Here is a 16,902-nt window from a genome sequence, read left to right as displayed (position 1 = left end):
TTTAACTCCCTTAGTAAATAAAAGCCAAGCTTCACAAAAAAAAAAAAATTGTTCAAAACCTACACCCTCCTCCTCAAATGATGGGCATTTCTGTCTGTCTTTTAACCAGTACTTTTTAACAGTTATCTCCAGATGAGTTAAAGTATTTGGAGACATCATTTTGACTTATAAGAGATCCTATTACAAAATATACACTATTATACCCTTATTATATTACTCTTATATTTTTGGTCCACCAAAACCTAAAGATTCTCAACACTGAAGCAGGCTGGGGCCCCTAAAATCTAGTTCTCAGCATTAATCCCTCCCTGTTCATACTGTGGTTTTTGTTTCCTTATGTTTTTCTCAACAAATATTTGGCAGAGACTGCTTTCCCATAACAATGGTTTTCTTATTGTTTGGGTTGGTTTTTTTTTTTCAACTGTGACAGGTGGATGGGATATTAGAAAGCTGGATCTGGAAAATGGCAGCAGCCCTGAAGTCTCATCATAAGCCAGTGAACGTGATCATTGCAGACTGGCTCACACTGGCTCACCAGCACTATCCCATTGCCGTACGGAACACACGCACCACAGGAAAAGAGATCGCACAGTTCCTGGAGTGGCTGGAGGTGAGAACTGCCAGAACAGCCTGTTTCTCTGGAAAAGATGTATTTACTTATACTTCCACAACCTTTCTGAAATATTGTGCTTGCTAATGCTTTCTTTTCCATCATTCACTTTTTTTTTATGACGTGCACATTTTTCTTCCATAAACTTTCATATGACTTTGTAAAACTTTTGTCAGGCAGGAGGTCAAAGCAAGTCGCCTTGCTTATGAAAATATTTTTATGTATCTTTAGAGATGAGATAGTTTCCTGCTACTTTGACTTTTCCATTAGCATGTGTGTAGGCAGCTGACACTGTTCCATACATAGAAAACAGGCAACCATCATTTGCAAGACAAAAGTACAGGAAAATGAGTTTGTTATCTGTGCTCAACTTCAGCTTTTATTGCAGAATTCAATCCCGACACTGCATCTGATTTTTGCTGCAGTTTCCCAAAGATTAGGATAAAATAATGGCTTAGAGATCCAGAATGTAAAGGGAGACATTTCAAGAGGACAGATATGCTTCACAAAGCAGATGACATGGAGGCAGTAGTGAGTACAGAGCCAGACTAATGCAGTGACTCTTTCACAAAACTCCTGCTGCATGGGGAGCAGTGGCCATGGCTGGATTGAAAAGGCTGCAGCCGAGTCTGCAGAGGATCCCTGCACAGCACAATTTAAGAAAAGGCAGAAAGCAAAGAGTAGAATGAGAATCACTCATACAAACCAGGAACTCTAAGCAATTCTTATTCCATCAATCTCTAACATTAAGCTACTTAATTTGAAATGAAATTATACTTCTATAATATAGCTAACAATGAATTTTTGAATACCTAGTGAAGTGAAAGGTGGAAGAGAAATTTACTGCAAGGATGAAAGGTTTGTAGCAAATACCATTAAAGGCCTAAGCAGGAATGGCAGGGCTAGAAGGTGTCAGATACCACACCCAGCTAGGGACAAGAGGTACAAACGAGAAGGTAGGAAAGTCAGTCACTATTTTTCATTGTGATATTAGAAGAAACCGCCGCTCTTGGTCAAATATGGTTTAACTTCCTGGAGCCTAAAGTAATTTTTTGAAGCTGTTTAATTATTGAATGAATCAAATAGTGGAATTTGATCAGTTCCCAGGATGACATATCACATTGTCAACAATAAAGTCATTCTGTGATTTCCTAGTGTCAACAAACAAACCAAGGCTTGAATAAATTACTCCTTTCTCTAGTATTGTTGGTAGTTATTCTTGTACTGTGATGTGTTCCAGAATTTAAATATACCATAAATTTTCACAGCACTGAGTGTCTCCAGCCAGTAAATGTTCCTCATATGGAGAAGCAGTCCTTCAGAGTTAAAACCCCTTCATTCAAACTGCCATAACTATCTTTCTGCTATGCTTCTGTCTGCGTACAGGCAGACAATTATTTCAAAGCTTCTCAATGGATGTAACAAAACCCACAGTGCTGCACATTTTAATAAAGAATAAACAGTAAGTAAATATTAGTGCTCTTATTCCAAGAATTAATAGGGCATGATCAGTAACAGCCTCAATAGCATCCATTTCAGCATCACCTGACAAAAAAAAATGGTCAGATCTTGTGATTTCTAAGAGCTGTCTCTCTCACAAGAAGTCTGCAAAGTTTCACCTCATCTTCAGAAGAGATTGGTATTGAGACTGCACAGCCACTCCACTGGGACAGGCAACATGCACAAAGAAATTAAGTGAGGTTTGCCTTTCCTGCAAGCAAAACATGATACATTTTTCTTTTCAAGTCAGATAAACTTTGCAGCTCAGGTGAAATGCTTAAGATGTACATAGCATTGATTAGGTAGAAAGCAGGGCAATTCTGCTTCAATAGGTTTGTTACAAATCAGACACACATCTTTTTACAAGAAATATCATTACTGTGTCATTTAACATGTCTGATCAATATTTTGATCCCTTTAGTTTGGCTTGTACTGGTATCTCAGGCAAAACAACCAAGGCACCTTTTATAGGGGATTATTTTACCCTGAAGTTAAAGAACAGATATCCATTTTATAATTATAGGAAAGCCAAGTGCTGCTGACAAAAAGCAATGAACATCTGCATCAAATGCAGAATAACAATTCCACTGTGTTCATGCTTTTCCTGTGCATAGAAGATAAGTGGCAGAGCCCAAATGTGTGGCATTTTCCTGCTGCATGAAAAAGAAGCAAGAAATAACATTCAGCCAATAGAAATTTACTGAATGATTCATGCACCTCATTTGACCACCATCAACATACAAATTTCTTGTGTTATAATTCACAGTATTGCTAGCATGCAAAAGATATTTCACTGTTTACTTTTCACATTTCTTCATTTAAATCAAGTTTCCACTATCTTCCAGGAATCCATTCAATTTTCCAGAAGCAATGCTCATCTAATTGGATACAGCCTGGGAGCTCATGTTTCAGGATTTGCTGGAAGTTTTATCAATGGTACAAAAAAGATTGGAAGAATTACAGGTAAAAGACTTATACCTTTCAGAAAAGTAATAGTCAACTGAATCAAGTTGTGAAGATATTTGACATATCAATGTTGTATCAACAAATAGCTGTTGAATAGCAATATTCAGCACAGTTTAGAAGTTTCATCTCATTGGTTTAGAAATTCGATTTAGAAAACTTAAAATATTCTTGAAAATTAGGTCTCATAGCATTTCTACCTTTGATCTTTCCTACCTCAGTCCAATTATGACATAAAGAATACACAAGCATAGGGACTAGAAATCATAAACCAAAGACTCAAGATGCAGGTTGCTTAAATTTAGCTCTTATCCATTTCCAGTAACACTTTAAACTAAATGTTAGCCACTAACCTTGGATCTTAAGCCACTGTCTTGACCCAAAGTCATTAAAATACTGTTCATTGTTAGCAAGTAATTAAAAACATATATTAAGGAAATTGTCTGACTGTGCTTGAGCTTTCAATGGTGGGACAGTGCCCATATAGTGAATTCCAAACAGTTCTCCTGTGGCAAAAATGAGAGCTCTGGATTACATTTTACAAGAAGCATATCATTGGAGTACCCCTAGTAGATGCTTAAAGTAAACAAAGTTAACCCTAACACTTGATTGACTAGTGACTTTCTGAACCTTCTGTAATGTTTTGTAAGTGTACTAATTATGAGTGTAATGAAAATATATTTATAATATTATTGATACACTATATACATATAATATACAGTGAGAGCTTAAAAAAAAAAACCAAACAAAATGAAAACGGAAGTGCATTTTACACAAGACCCACATCAGCTACCTTTAATTTATCAAACATTTTACTTTAATCAGTCTTAGGAGTGACGCTGTACTCATGGCTGTACTTTGAAGTCAGCATTCTGATCTTGGATACATTGCCACATACCAGTCTCTTACACAATCAGTTCTTGTGGCAGTGCCAAGAAGCTGATTTTACAAAATGTACCCTGATATTACACCAGTGTATGCACTTCTGTTCCCCAGCACTGCTTGCTCAAACATTATAGGAACATAACACCTTGAAAATGGGTAAGCAAAAAAACACTTAAAAGCACATTATTGACTGTAACAACTATATGCATTCTTCAGCAAAAGCTTTTCAGATTTGTAACAATAAGTTCCAAAAATGGATAGTTATTGAAGCCCAAAAGAATGTGGGTCTTTGTGGGACTTCCCTACTTGCTGCCTATGTTACTAGTCTTGTCTGGATATATCTATGCAACGATATTAGTCCACAATACCAACAGAAGAATATCAAATTTAGAAGCTTGTCCTAAAAGCTGAATGCAACTTTAAACTAAGCACAAAGTTCTCTTCCTAAATCAATTCCCAACCAAGAAGACCACTGTGCAAAAAAATCCAGAAAACAAAAATCAACAAGACTCCCTAAGTGGAGTATTATTTCTCTGAATACTGTAATAATCTGCCCTGGAGATGTTTTAAACTGAAGAATTATTATTAATAAAATCTAGCAGGCATATAGGGCTTTTAAACAATAACTTAGTTTTATAAAGTTTTAGGTCCCACATGTGAGATAAAGTAAATTTTGCAGTGGGACTGGTGACTTCCAAAGGGCCTCTGAAACACAGAACCTCTAGAGTTTGAAAGAACAGAATTATGTCAAGGTCCCTCAAGTGGCACTGGCAGCAGGCACAGTTTGTCTCTGACAAACACGTCTGGCTCTGGGCCTGTGTCCTTGTGCAGGTCCCAGTTAGTGTTTGTTACAGTGCCTGTGTTTGCTTTAGGTGTAACCATCTACCCTCTGTGGGACAAGCGCTCTTATTGTTTCCATCAGAGACCTTGTAAAGTACCAGGTGCTGCCTGTTTTCAGACATTTATCAGACTTACAGCAGTAGAACAGTCCTTCTGCACTATATGACAATGAGATATTATTTGCTTTATTGCAGGCCTTGACCCTGCTGGTCCCTTGTTTGAAGGAATGTCACCAACAGACCGTTTATCTCCAGATGATGCAAACTTTGTGGATGCAATTCATACCTTCACTAAACAGCACATGGGCCTCAGTGTTGGCATCAAGCAGCCTGTGGCTCATTTTGACTTTTATCCCAACGGAGGCACCTTCCAGCCTGGCTGTCACATCCTGCACGTGTACAACCACATTGCACAACTGGGGATTGCTGGTAAGAACCAATGGCACACAGTGGGAGGCAGGGGAGCAGTGAGTCTGTCTGGGAAACTACATAATGGTGGTCTTAAACAGCATCTAAGGATTATTATTATCACCCCTTACATGCAAGGTATTTTCTTGTTTAGAGATGAAGTACCTGATTTTTACATGTCTTGAGCTCATAGTCATTTTACTGACTCCAGCAAGGAATTGAGCTGCCTAGCACTCCTGAAAATGAGGCCATGAGCATCCTGCTGTCAAGCACCTCTGAATAATTTAATGGTATTTGTTTCAGCAGTAGGAGAGATGATAAAATTTATTCTAATTAAGCCAGATTTGTCTAGTGCGACATTAATTATTTCAAATCAAATAAAACACGGGTCTGTACTACTCACCTCCTTAGCTCACCTTTTCCCAGCTCCATGTCCTTCAGCAGCACAGATGATGCTCTCTCTAGGATCTGAGTGTCAGTATTCCAGGCTAGCTTTTATTTATAGAAGCTTATTTTCAATGTACCTAAACATAAACCTATAGAGAAACTGATGCAAGATACTGAAAAAGGTCCTGATGTGCAGTGACAACCAGAAGTGTTGACCGAAAACCCCCAATGAGCCCTGCTCACCCAGCACATGGCATCGCAGAAGTATTTCTCAATTATCCTCTACAATTGTATTTGGCCCTAATTTGGGCCTTACTTGTTAGAAGATAAATAATGACAAATGTGAAACTAAGCATCAGCTCGAAGCTTATCAATAGAGACATAAAGCAGTCCATTGTGATACATCCTATTTGTACAAAATAATTTTTGCAATCTGACAGCACTTAAAGAAAAAGATACTTCTCATAATGGGCAGACCTATTTAATATTTTTATTGTGTTGAATAAATTTTTTTCTCCTTTTTTCCAAGCAGTAACTGCAAGAAAAATTCAACATAAGACTGTGTCAGTCTAATAGGGACAAAATATGGTATTGCTGCCTAAGCATCCAAATCCAAGAGTATTCAGCAATTCAAATAAGACTGCTGTCTTTAATGTGGCATGATCTGAAAGACTGCACATCAACTCAGGCTGTATTTTCTTTTGACAAAAACAACCAGAACACTGAAATCAAGGCTCATACTTACAGTCTGATACTGTCAGGCTAGAGAAGTTTAAGCAGAAAATTACTTAAGTTTATTATCATGGAAGTTCAGCCATTCTATTTTAGAATTATCCTAAAAGTAAAATTGCTAGGATATATGATTTCTGAGGCAAAACCATGATGCAAAGGGTAGGGGCGTGTAGGGGGAAACAATATCATGTTTATAGTTTATAGTTGGCTATGGTACTTCTCTGCAGTTGAAATGGTAAAAAGAAACAAGGCCACGTAAAATTTTGTTGTTGCATTTTTTCAGGGATCACTCAAACTGTGAAATGTGCTCATGAGAGGTCAGTTCATTTGTTCATCGACTCTCTGCTGCACAAGGACAAGCAAAGTACAGCTTACTGGTGCAACGACATCAACACTTTCAACAAAGGACTGTGCCTCAGCTGTAAGAAGAACCGGTGTAACACCCTGGGCTACAACATCAGGGAGGAAAGGCTGCCCAAAAGCAGACGACTCTTTCTGAAAACAAGAGCGCGTATGCCCTTCAAAGGTTTGTAGTAATACTTTTTACACTGTCCAGATTGATCACAAAGTGAAGTCTGAGCCTAAGCTTTGTGATCCTATTTACTCAGTCATTAAAGCTTATAAAACTGTGAGAATGATCAATTTGCTGAGACAACTGAGAATCCCAGTGGGCCATCTTGATGCCCTTTCATCAGGATCCTGGCTCTCCTATTTCTGTGGGAAAAAGCACACTGCCTGCTTGCCCCAGGCGAGCTGTGGAGCTGAGGGCGCGCAGACGCCCAGGCTCCTGATCTGCAGGATTTTCCTGCAACTGGACTGTGCAGGTTCGTTCTAACATATGCAGGCATAGAGCCAAGTCAAAAAAAGCTGCATAATTACTCTGGGAGGCCTACAAAACATCCTGTTCCACATTTGCCCAAATTTTATCTGCAATTAGACTATGAAATGACATACAAATTACTACTTTCCACACAATGGACAGAGAACAGAATAGCCTGGACTTTTACAATGCTGAAGTGTAGCACTAAAATCAAGTCTGGCGGTGCTGTTTTAGCTCTACTGCGTTACTTTATCGAGTCAGTGTGGATTTTTGGCTGTGTGATCAGAGAGAGGAGCCATGGCCTGCCGGTCTCCCCGCACTCAGCCGCCAGAGCCCACCGCTGTTTGAGCATTCGCTCCCTCGCCCCTGGAGAGGCTCCCGTACATTTTAAAGTGAGAACAAGCAGGACGGTGTGGGACACTCTTCCGCGGGGCTGTCGGTGCAGGCGCCCGCCGCCGTGCCGGCCGGGGCCGCCCGCGGCTGGACGCTCTGCCCGCGCCGGCCCCGCGGCGCCGGGGAGCGCCCGGCGCGCTCCGCACCCGGCACGAACCCTGAGGGGATGGGGAGAACGGCTTTGAGAGGCTGCTTGCACTGTGTCGCTGGTCTCCCCACAGCGCCCGGTTACTCAGCTGCATTATCATACATAAAAACAACAACAGCGGCAACAACCAAACAAAAAAAACCCCCCAAACCACCAAACCAAAACCCAACAAAAATTCAGGTACTTTTAAAATAATTCTGCAAGTCCTCCACTAGCACAGCTGTGAAAATATCCCGTGATGACTCCAGAGGGATCTGCAGAGCCCTGAGTGATACTCAGAGCAGCTGAACCTGCTGAATTTCTTCTTAATACTGTTTAAAATGGCTCAGGAAGATGTTTGGAGTACATTTTAAAACTCCAGAGGCTGTGTCTAGTTCCTGATGTTATCTTGCTCCAGCACAGTCAGGGTCAGGTCCTTATCAGAATCACACACAGGCTCTGGGGATGCTCCCACATCTGGGCACAGATATGTGATCACTGTGTTGTGTTCCTCTCTGGATATGGAGCTAGTTTCAGACTGGAGTAAAATATCTCTGTCCTATTAGCTTTGATTTCAATTAAACATGTTGCATTTTTATGCTTAGAACTGGTTTTGCATAAAAAACCATCCTTGGCACACATGTGGAAAAAGTACCCCAGACAATGATCCCCTTTCACAAAAATTGCCAAACAAAGCGGCAACTGTGGCAAGGTGCTTACAAAGTCATCTTTGTAATGCTTTTTTAAAAAAAAGTTTTAAGATCATGTGAGAAGCACAAACGGAAGAAGTGTGAGAAACTCAACATTACACTTCACAATTCTCTGTGTCTTCAAAAAATCTAACATTTAATTTCAAGTTAATGACATTATATTCTGGAGTATACATCAGTCCAGCTCAAACAAAACCCCCAGTTTGTTCCATGGAAGTTAACATTCATAATGAAGCTGTGATAAGACTCTGGGTTTTTAGATGACTTTTCCTAAAAGTAAGCACCATAACCACTGCAAAACCTTAGGCTGTGTCTGATCATATACTGAAAAATAAGTTTTTGCATAGAGAGAGAACCCAGAGAAAGACAGATCAGTTATGTAAGTGATCTGTAAACAACCCTCTCTGCCTTGGTCATCATCAGGTTTGTGGCACAGAATCAGCCATTTTGTTTTCTACTGAGGGACACATTTTCAAAAGAAAATACATTGTTCATGTTGTACTGACATACAACAACTATAGAACAATAAAATGATACAGCTGTTCCAGAAAATACTTTCCATCATGAGCAACACCAAAAAAAAAAAAAAAAAATCTATCTGTGCATGTGCATAAAAACATGATTCCATTAGTGGTATGGGGACCCATTCTCAGATGTAGTGAAGACTGAAGTGGGTAAAGTGGCTCTACTCAAAAACTAGCATACAATAACCTTCCTTTATCTATAAATCTAGCAGTTTGGTCCAGAAAGTTGCTGGAAGAATGACCAGATAGAAGAGTTCTGGACATTCAAATATAGCTGACAATATCTGTATGCACATACTCGAAATCTATGTTATTGGGGTTTTCTTTTTCATAATTTTTTAAATATAAAATTGATGACTTCTTAGGCATTTTTCATGCTGACAATACTCAGGTCAGACTTTCCTAACCAGTGTTCTAGAAACTCCCCAGACCTTGAAGCATTAATGACATTGTTAACAGATGTGTGTTAAGCACAACGTGTATCATTATGCAGTCAAGGAAAGTTTGTGAGTCATCTGTTTTGCAGGGCAATTTTCAGCTGATCAGAGAAAGAGCCTGACCACATTGCATAAGGTCTTTGATCTGTATCATACATCTCTAGTCATGCCCAGTCACAAGGATTTGCCTGGTCACTAGATAGAAGGATTTCCAGAAATCCTGACAACTGAACTCCAGAAAAGCTGAAATATTTCCCATCGAAGAATGTTTTATCCCAAAAAGAAAGTCAACACCGATTACTTTTTTCTCTGTACTTTAAATGAAGCAACAGGGCCACGAATGCTAACACAGCAACAACCAGAAAAAATGACAATATTTTAATTTCAACAAACTAGTTTGAAAAATAAAATGGAATAGCCATCAACTTTCTGCTCTGATAGGCAAAATTCTTTTGCCTAAGAAATCTATTGATTCTTTGACCATTCATTTTGCCACTTATTGCAAATTCTTCCTTCCTACAGTGTATCATTATCAGTTCAAGATCCACATCATCAATGAAATCCAAGGCAAGCCGACAGACCCAGCTTTCACCATGTCTCTGGCAGGGACTAAGGCGGATGCTAAAGGCCTGCACATCCCACTGTGAGTGTTGTATCACATGTAATTGTGCATGTGACAATTTGTAATATCATACCACGCTGATAGTCATGCTATGAGGGAAATGGTTTAGGACAGCTAAGTGAAAACATGAGCTGGAAATTGTCTCTTCACTCATATTTCCCGAAAGTCACAAGTTCTTACAATGATGATGCAGTTTGTGCAGAAGAAAATTGTTAAAATACAAACAGTAAATTTGGAAAATTTTCTGTCCACTTACTTTGTTCCATTCCATAGCTAAGACAGGGAGGTATAATCAATTAAAACACAAATGAAAAAATCAGCTGTAATTAAGATAAAGCATTTTGGATATTTATCACAATGGACACTATCTGCATTAACGAAAGCAAAGGCCAGAGTGTGGCTCAGCATTTGCTCTAGCAGGCAGTAGGTGTAACATAGATGCTATTATGGGACAGCTTTTATTTTGCTGTCAGAAACCACTACTGCTTCATCAGCTGTTCAAACTTCTGCCATTTCTGCTTCTTTCCTAGCACGTTGTCATATTTCATCACTTTTTTGCACCTGGAGGAAGAACATTCTTAAGACATTAATGTTTTGTCTTGGAGAAGCAAACATAGTTCTTTCTCTGTTTTTCAGAGGAAAAAAATCCTGTTTTTTTCACTTTAATTCATAATAATTAAGACAACATTATTCTCTCTTGTTTACTGTAGAGTTGAAGGTATTACTGGGAATAAAACCTACTCCTTTCTCATCACTCTGGACACTGATATCGGTGACCTCATAATGATCAAGTTCAAATGGGAAGTACCTCCACTTTGGGGAAATATCTGGGACACATTTCAAACCATAATACCATGGACAAAAGGCACCCGTCGACCAGGACTTATAGTGAAGGAAATAAGAGTGAAAGCAGGGGAAACACAGCAAAAGTAAGTGTAATGAGAGCACTCAGTAACTCCTCAGGTGTTTGGCACCCAGGTTATCCCAGTTCAAACACAAGCATCCAAGTCCCAGCAGTCACACCAATGAATGTAATTACCTCACTCCATAAGGACCAGATGAAATTTCAATGAAACAAGATGCTATGCAAGATAAATAATGATTCCAACATTAACATAGTGAAATATTCACATTCCTACTTAGAAAAAATATGCCAAATCTTAATTATTTGACTTTCAATACTTACTTCCTAGAGAAACTCAGAATCACCATTCTTGAAAATACTCATTAGAAGGATCATGTGCTGTATTACACAGTCCTCTGATTATTTTTGTGTTCTTCTTTCCCCTGTTTATTGCTTTGAAACTGGATCACCACATCTGAGCAGCCTTGCTCTCTACAAACAGCAATGCTAACAACACATCTGAAACTGCGTAGTCATACGGAGAAATTTCAGCCAGAAGACAGAATAAAAAAAACTTATAACGATTCTCACTGCTTTAATCTTTTGCGAAATGCTAACTGAGCAGTTTAATTAAAGTTAATGAGAAAAGCACCTTACCTTGTAACTGAGGCTCAGTCCTAGAAGGCAAGTTTTCGTTGGTACATTCCCTTTCTTACCACCACAACTGGTGCAGATTTCCTGCAGAAGAACTCTTACAGGCAGAGCTGCATCTCCTTAATATTGACACAAAAAACAAATTAGACAATTTAAGAGACATTTCATAAGACAATCTGTGTGTGCTGGGGGGCAGAGGAAGGATCATATTCTCCTAGGTTGAATCCTTCTAAAAGTGTATTTTGGAGGTGTGTTCCTAACTTGGCACTTGACACGTGCTCCTGCCATTAAAATCAAAGGAGTTTCTCTAACATCTGCTATTTTAAAAGCCAGGACCCAGAATCAGTACCTACCTAGCTGGCAAAGCAAATTAAAGCAAAGCATACATTGCAAACTAGGGAGCTCTGTTTAGGTGCAGGGTCCTGTACCTTGAGATAAAAAGGTATGAAGGTGAGAAGTCATTTTCCTAACCAGGAAGCTCTTATCCAATGCAGCTGTGCCAGTAACCTGGCACAAGATAATTACTGCTGATGTACTACTTTCCTCATCTAGCAAATTATTAAGTGATGGGGGCACTTATACTGACAAAAAATAATGCTGGTATCTTCAGGTACTAATGCTACTTGGAAGGTTTATTTTGCTGCAAGTGGAAGCAGTTTGTGCCAAGCTTTCAGTGGACACTGATTATGTGCTGGGGTTTGTTCTTTGCAATCTGGGCAGTGACATTCAGTTATCACTGAAATGCCGCATTAATGTTTAGAGGAGGAAAGATTATTAGGTGGTTCTAAAAGCATAAACAAAGGACACTCAAGGAAAAGTATTTTCTTCAATGAGTATGTAGAGTTCTGCCTTCCTCAGAATACCAAACATCATGTATTGCAGAATTAGCAATTTTGGAAACTCAATAATTTAAAAAGGCAGTAAACATGAAATATATTTTGACTTCTCTTGTGCTTTCTTAAGCATTTGAACAGTTGACAATATTTTATCTCTGGGTTATCTCTACCTCTAGATGTTTGTGATCTTTGTACACATGATGAAAGTTCTTTTGTTAGATTATCTAATGGCAAAGACTTTAGATGTAACAGCATAAACTTAAAAAGCAGTTAACAAACAGACCATGACGAGCAATAAAGTACCTGATTCCAATATTTGGTTTCAAATATTTCTCTAGCATATGCAGTTGCTGATGTTAGCATCCTATATAGCTGCTTTTTAGCAACCTCCCAGCTAAGTACCAGTATTCCAGCAGCCCAAACAGGGCAACCATGCTGATAACAGTGAGAGCTGGAACAACAGCAATGCCCCACTAACAGTAAAGCCCAAGTGACTGTGAGGATGTGCTCTGAAGAACGTGCACAGTGACACCAGGGAGACAGAGGCACAATGCACTCAGTACCCAGGAGCTGCCTGCTGCTCTTCTCCTCTGTACCTATGGTCTGGCAGGCAGACACAACTCTTTCCTCACAAGCCTATAAAACAGAAAGCTACCTTCCTGTAAAAGACAGCCTAAAGAACTGGCTAAAGAATGGGAGACTCTAACTAACATTATGCTTTGTGACCAACATTGTACTCACATGCTGTCTTTTCTTTGCAGAAACGCATTTTGTCCCCAAAGCATTGACAACATTCACCTTCATCCATCCCAAGAGAAGACATTTGTGAGGTGTGAAGATGTCTTCCAGAGACAAAACAGAAAATGAGCAAGAACACAAAAAGGGAACTCCTCGCCAAAATATCCATAATACAATACATCTAGTAAAGTGTTTTAAAAATTCGCAGCTGTATCAAATATCCTAGCAGTTTCAGAGGTGGTGAAAAAATACATTAAGATATTTAGTTTTTGTCATCCAACAGTAAGCTGAAATATGCTATTGTTCATCTAGAAGCATACTCTGAAAATGATCAGTGAGCAGCTTCATCAAGGAAACTGACAATTTTTAACTGTTTAAAATCTTAAAAAACCATCTGCTCACCAGAAATAAAGATATTATTTGAAAAAATCATTGTCATAAGCCTTTGAAAAACTTAATTTTGTTGGATTTAAGGCAAAAAAGAAACTTCATTTCATGGTAGATACATTGAAATATTAATAGCTATGACTATCAGTTAAAATTTTGCTAGATTATTTCCTAATGAAGAGTTACATAGTTCATAAAAGAAAATACTACCAAATAGATATAAAAATATAAAATGCTTGAGCTGTAATAACCATATGAAAAGCCCAATAATAGCATCATCTAAAAATTCTATAATAAATCTTTTTCTCTGAAAATGCTTTGCTAACTATTTTAATTAAAGAACTGATTTAAATTACTAGCAATTTAATTATTTGAATGATGATTAGTATACTACACAAAATTCTAGCACAACTAAGTTCAGTTAATTTTTTGCATGTAAATCATATTTAGCCATTCAAATAAGGTCTGAGTTTTTTAGATTATAAAAAACCTGTATACCAGATTTTGGCATATACCAGACTTCGGTATGACTTGAAACTGCCAGAATAAATAAAAATGGTTAAACCTTCAAAAAACTTCAGAGCATAAAAACAAACTTTGTAAGGTCAAACATACACAATTCCCTTGTTTCCTATGTCAGAATATAAACAACAAAAAGGAGCATTATTGTCTCAGATTGATTTTATTCTATGGCTTTATGTACTGAAACAGAAATCAATATATATGTATTCATTTATCACTTTAATGCTGAGCATAAGATTAATTAAAAATTAAGGTTTCTTGAACTCTGAATTTTGAATGTAATTTGTGCTAAATGTTCTCTAAGTGGTAAAAAAAAGTGCAAAAAAGTGCTGACTTGATGCAAAGAATATAAAAATACCAAGATACTGCAGGGAATTTAGAATCAAAATATTCAGATGTTATCAGGAATAAAGTGGGCTTTATATATTTATATATATTTAAATTTTGCAACGTAATTATTTTATGAGAGCTCTCTTCTGTGTTTGTGTAAGAATCAACTGTTTAAGTACAATAGCTGAGTCAAACCAGGAGCATACACAGAATGAGATTTCAGTCAAAAGTATGCGAGAGAGTTAGATAAGCACCAAGGCCTTTTGTTTGGTTGATTTTTTACATTTGCAGTAGCTATAACGCACTGCAGGGACTCGGTTGCTAGAGCCAGTGAGAGCATTTTTAGGGGCATGGAGTTACAATGAAGCACGTCCTGCAGGATGGCAGGCAAGGAACAAATAACAATGTGGCCATTTTAGTGCTCCAAAGCACAATGGAAAATGAAAGTAAACAGAGAGAAGTATGTGTGGCTAACTCAAATTAGGCATCTCTCTAGATTGTTTCTAGAATTGAATTGTTGCTTCTGCAAAAAGCTACTAAAGACCTGCCACTTACTTCTGTTTCAGGGTTTTCTTTTTTCATAAAATACTTGTCTATTTAGAGAATTTAATACTGTCACTGAAAGTGCATTTACATCAGTTATCACCAACTTTCTAAGCTATGAATTTTCTAAGCTTCCTGAAACAAATCCTATCCCTACTCCTCAAAATAAAAGCTTTTTTCAGAAGTTGAAGGATGACAGAGCAAGAGATAAAGGCTAAAAAGAATTAGGCTGTACCCCAACAGTAGAGAAACTACACTCTTAGAAACGTCTCCTACATCAATATTGGCTTTTCTTGCAAATTACTATCACTTTCTTGGTAAGCAGGCTGATAAAGGGATCTAAACTTCAGGAGAAAAAGGCATTACTTCAGGAAAAGCAGGTGGAACAAGGGTCAGGGGTGTCTACATAGTGCTGAAACTCAAGAAATGGGTGTTTGATGACTTCTAGTGTTTGTGAAAAGACATTCTCCAGTTCTCAACTAAGTGAAGATGGTATACACTCAGATAAGACAATCTGAAAGGTTTAAAAAGCCAAGCAGGAAAATTAAAAGAACAGTCAGTATGTGAACTCTTGCAGATATGAAGATATTTCTTCTGATGCCATTTTTCACAAATCATATTCCCAAACAAATTCTGTCCCTGTTTTGACAGCCATTACATTAATTTCTGATATAAAAGTGGAATAAAGCCCAAGCTGTAATACGTTCAGTCTCGTCATGCCTGATCATAAAACTGAAGTCATACCTACAGTCTCAAGTGCCTAAGGTGGTGCCTTACTCTGTGCTCATTGGAATTACTCCTGCCTCACTCCATACAGCTGACTTGAGACCTTGGAAGCCACCAGGTGCTTACTCCAGTCAGAGTACACACAGCTCAGAGTGACAGAATGGCTCCTGTCCTTTTCATCACCTCTTTGCAATAATGAACCTCCAATGTTGACAAATAAAAGCCTCTTCCTTTCTCTTTGTGTTTTTCCTGAAAGAAATATTGGAACACTAATTAAAAACCATCAGTGGTATGGTATGAAGTTTCATTGCTTAAGAGAACTTTGATGCCTTTGTCATGCTCACACCATTCTGACTACCCTATATATGTTTCTACATGAGGTGAATGTATACATTTAATAACTGAACATTAAAAAATGCAAGATGAATAAATAAATATGTACAAATAATATTATGTCAAACATTAGCTAGAAAAACTATGTACTGATTTGTTTCACTTAGACTTTAAAATATACACAAAACTTGTATTTGAGCTGCTCGGGCATTATTCCACCCCTCTGGTCTGTGTTCTTACAGAGATTTAAACACAACCACCGCCACCTCTATGAGGATTTGCAGAAGGGCTCTGCTCCAAGGGATTTTCTTTTAATGCCCTTTGCAAAGACAGTGCTATTTAGCTACAGGGAGAAGCACTTCTATAAAAAGTCATGGGGTGGTGGGGGGAGCACTGTGAGGAAGGAACTCTGAGTATGCTCTGATAACATCAAAGTCCACCCCGCTCACTCCGGGAAACAGATGTCCAAGCAGGCCACTCTCAACAAACAGCCCTAAGAATGGAAGCCTCACTGGCAGGACCTGGCTTTGAAAAGCTGTCTTATCACTTAAATCAACCATGCAACACACACAAAAACCCAGAGAGCCGACTTAGCAGTTGCAAAACGCCTTGCAAAAAGCACATTTGCTCCCTCTGTAAGTCTCATCCACCAACTGTGTATTCAGAGTATTGCATATTAATTCCAATATGCCTCTCCAAATAGATTTCCAAAGGTATCCATCAGGAACGATGATGTCAGGCTTGAACATCCCACCAGCAACTAGTTTTTCATTTTGGAGGTAAGAAAAGTTTTATTCCTGTGATCATGTAAGCAATTTAAAATTAATTTCATGGTTTTCCCTAAACAGGTTACACAAACACATTTATTCTTATATATAACTGCAGGATGTTAAAATTGAGAGGGACACTTTGACAGAGATAGTACAACTACATTTTGATATGACAGTAAAAGCCAAAACTCAAGCAAAGTGAAATCTGTGTATTCTTCTTTGCTTTCAGGGCTCAACAAGTAAATGGATCTTCAGAAGATGA

General features: G+C 38.3%; 1 protein-coding gene across 2 annotated transcripts in view; it reads left to right on the top strand.

Moving 5' to 3' along the window:
* Positions 1–14,208, top strand: part of LIPC (lipase C, hepatic type) — a 68,356-nt gene extending 54,148 nt beyond the window's left edge. For both annotated transcript variants that reach the window (XM_021532054.2, XM_021532053.2), the window contains exons 4-10: positions 431–610; positions 2,956–3,073; positions 4,993–5,226; positions 6,608–6,850; positions 9,858–9,978; positions 10,668–10,886; positions 13,053–14,208. In XM_021532054.2, coding sequence (XP_021387729.1) covers positions 431–610; positions 2,956–3,073; positions 4,993–5,226; positions 6,608–6,850; positions 9,858–9,978; positions 10,668–10,886; positions 13,053–13,158 — 1,221 coding nt within the window. In that variant the 3' untranslated portion in view covers positions 13,159–14,208. The remainder of the gene's footprint in view (positions 1–430; positions 611–2,955; positions 3,074–4,992; positions 5,227–6,607; positions 6,851–9,857; positions 9,979–10,667; positions 10,887–13,052) is intronic.
* The last annotated feature ends 2,694 nt before the right edge of the window (positions 14,209–16,902 follow it).

The sequence above is a fragment of the Lonchura striata genome, chromosome 11, assembly GCF_046129695.1.
Source record: "Lonchura striata isolate bLonStr1 chromosome 11, bLonStr1.mat, whole genome shotgun sequence".
Classification (NCBI taxonomy): Eukaryota; Metazoa; Chordata; class Aves; order Passeriformes; family Estrildidae; genus Lonchura; species Lonchura striata.
Note: the sequence above shows the minus strand (reverse complement) of the source record. Positions and strands in the feature narration are given on the sequence as shown.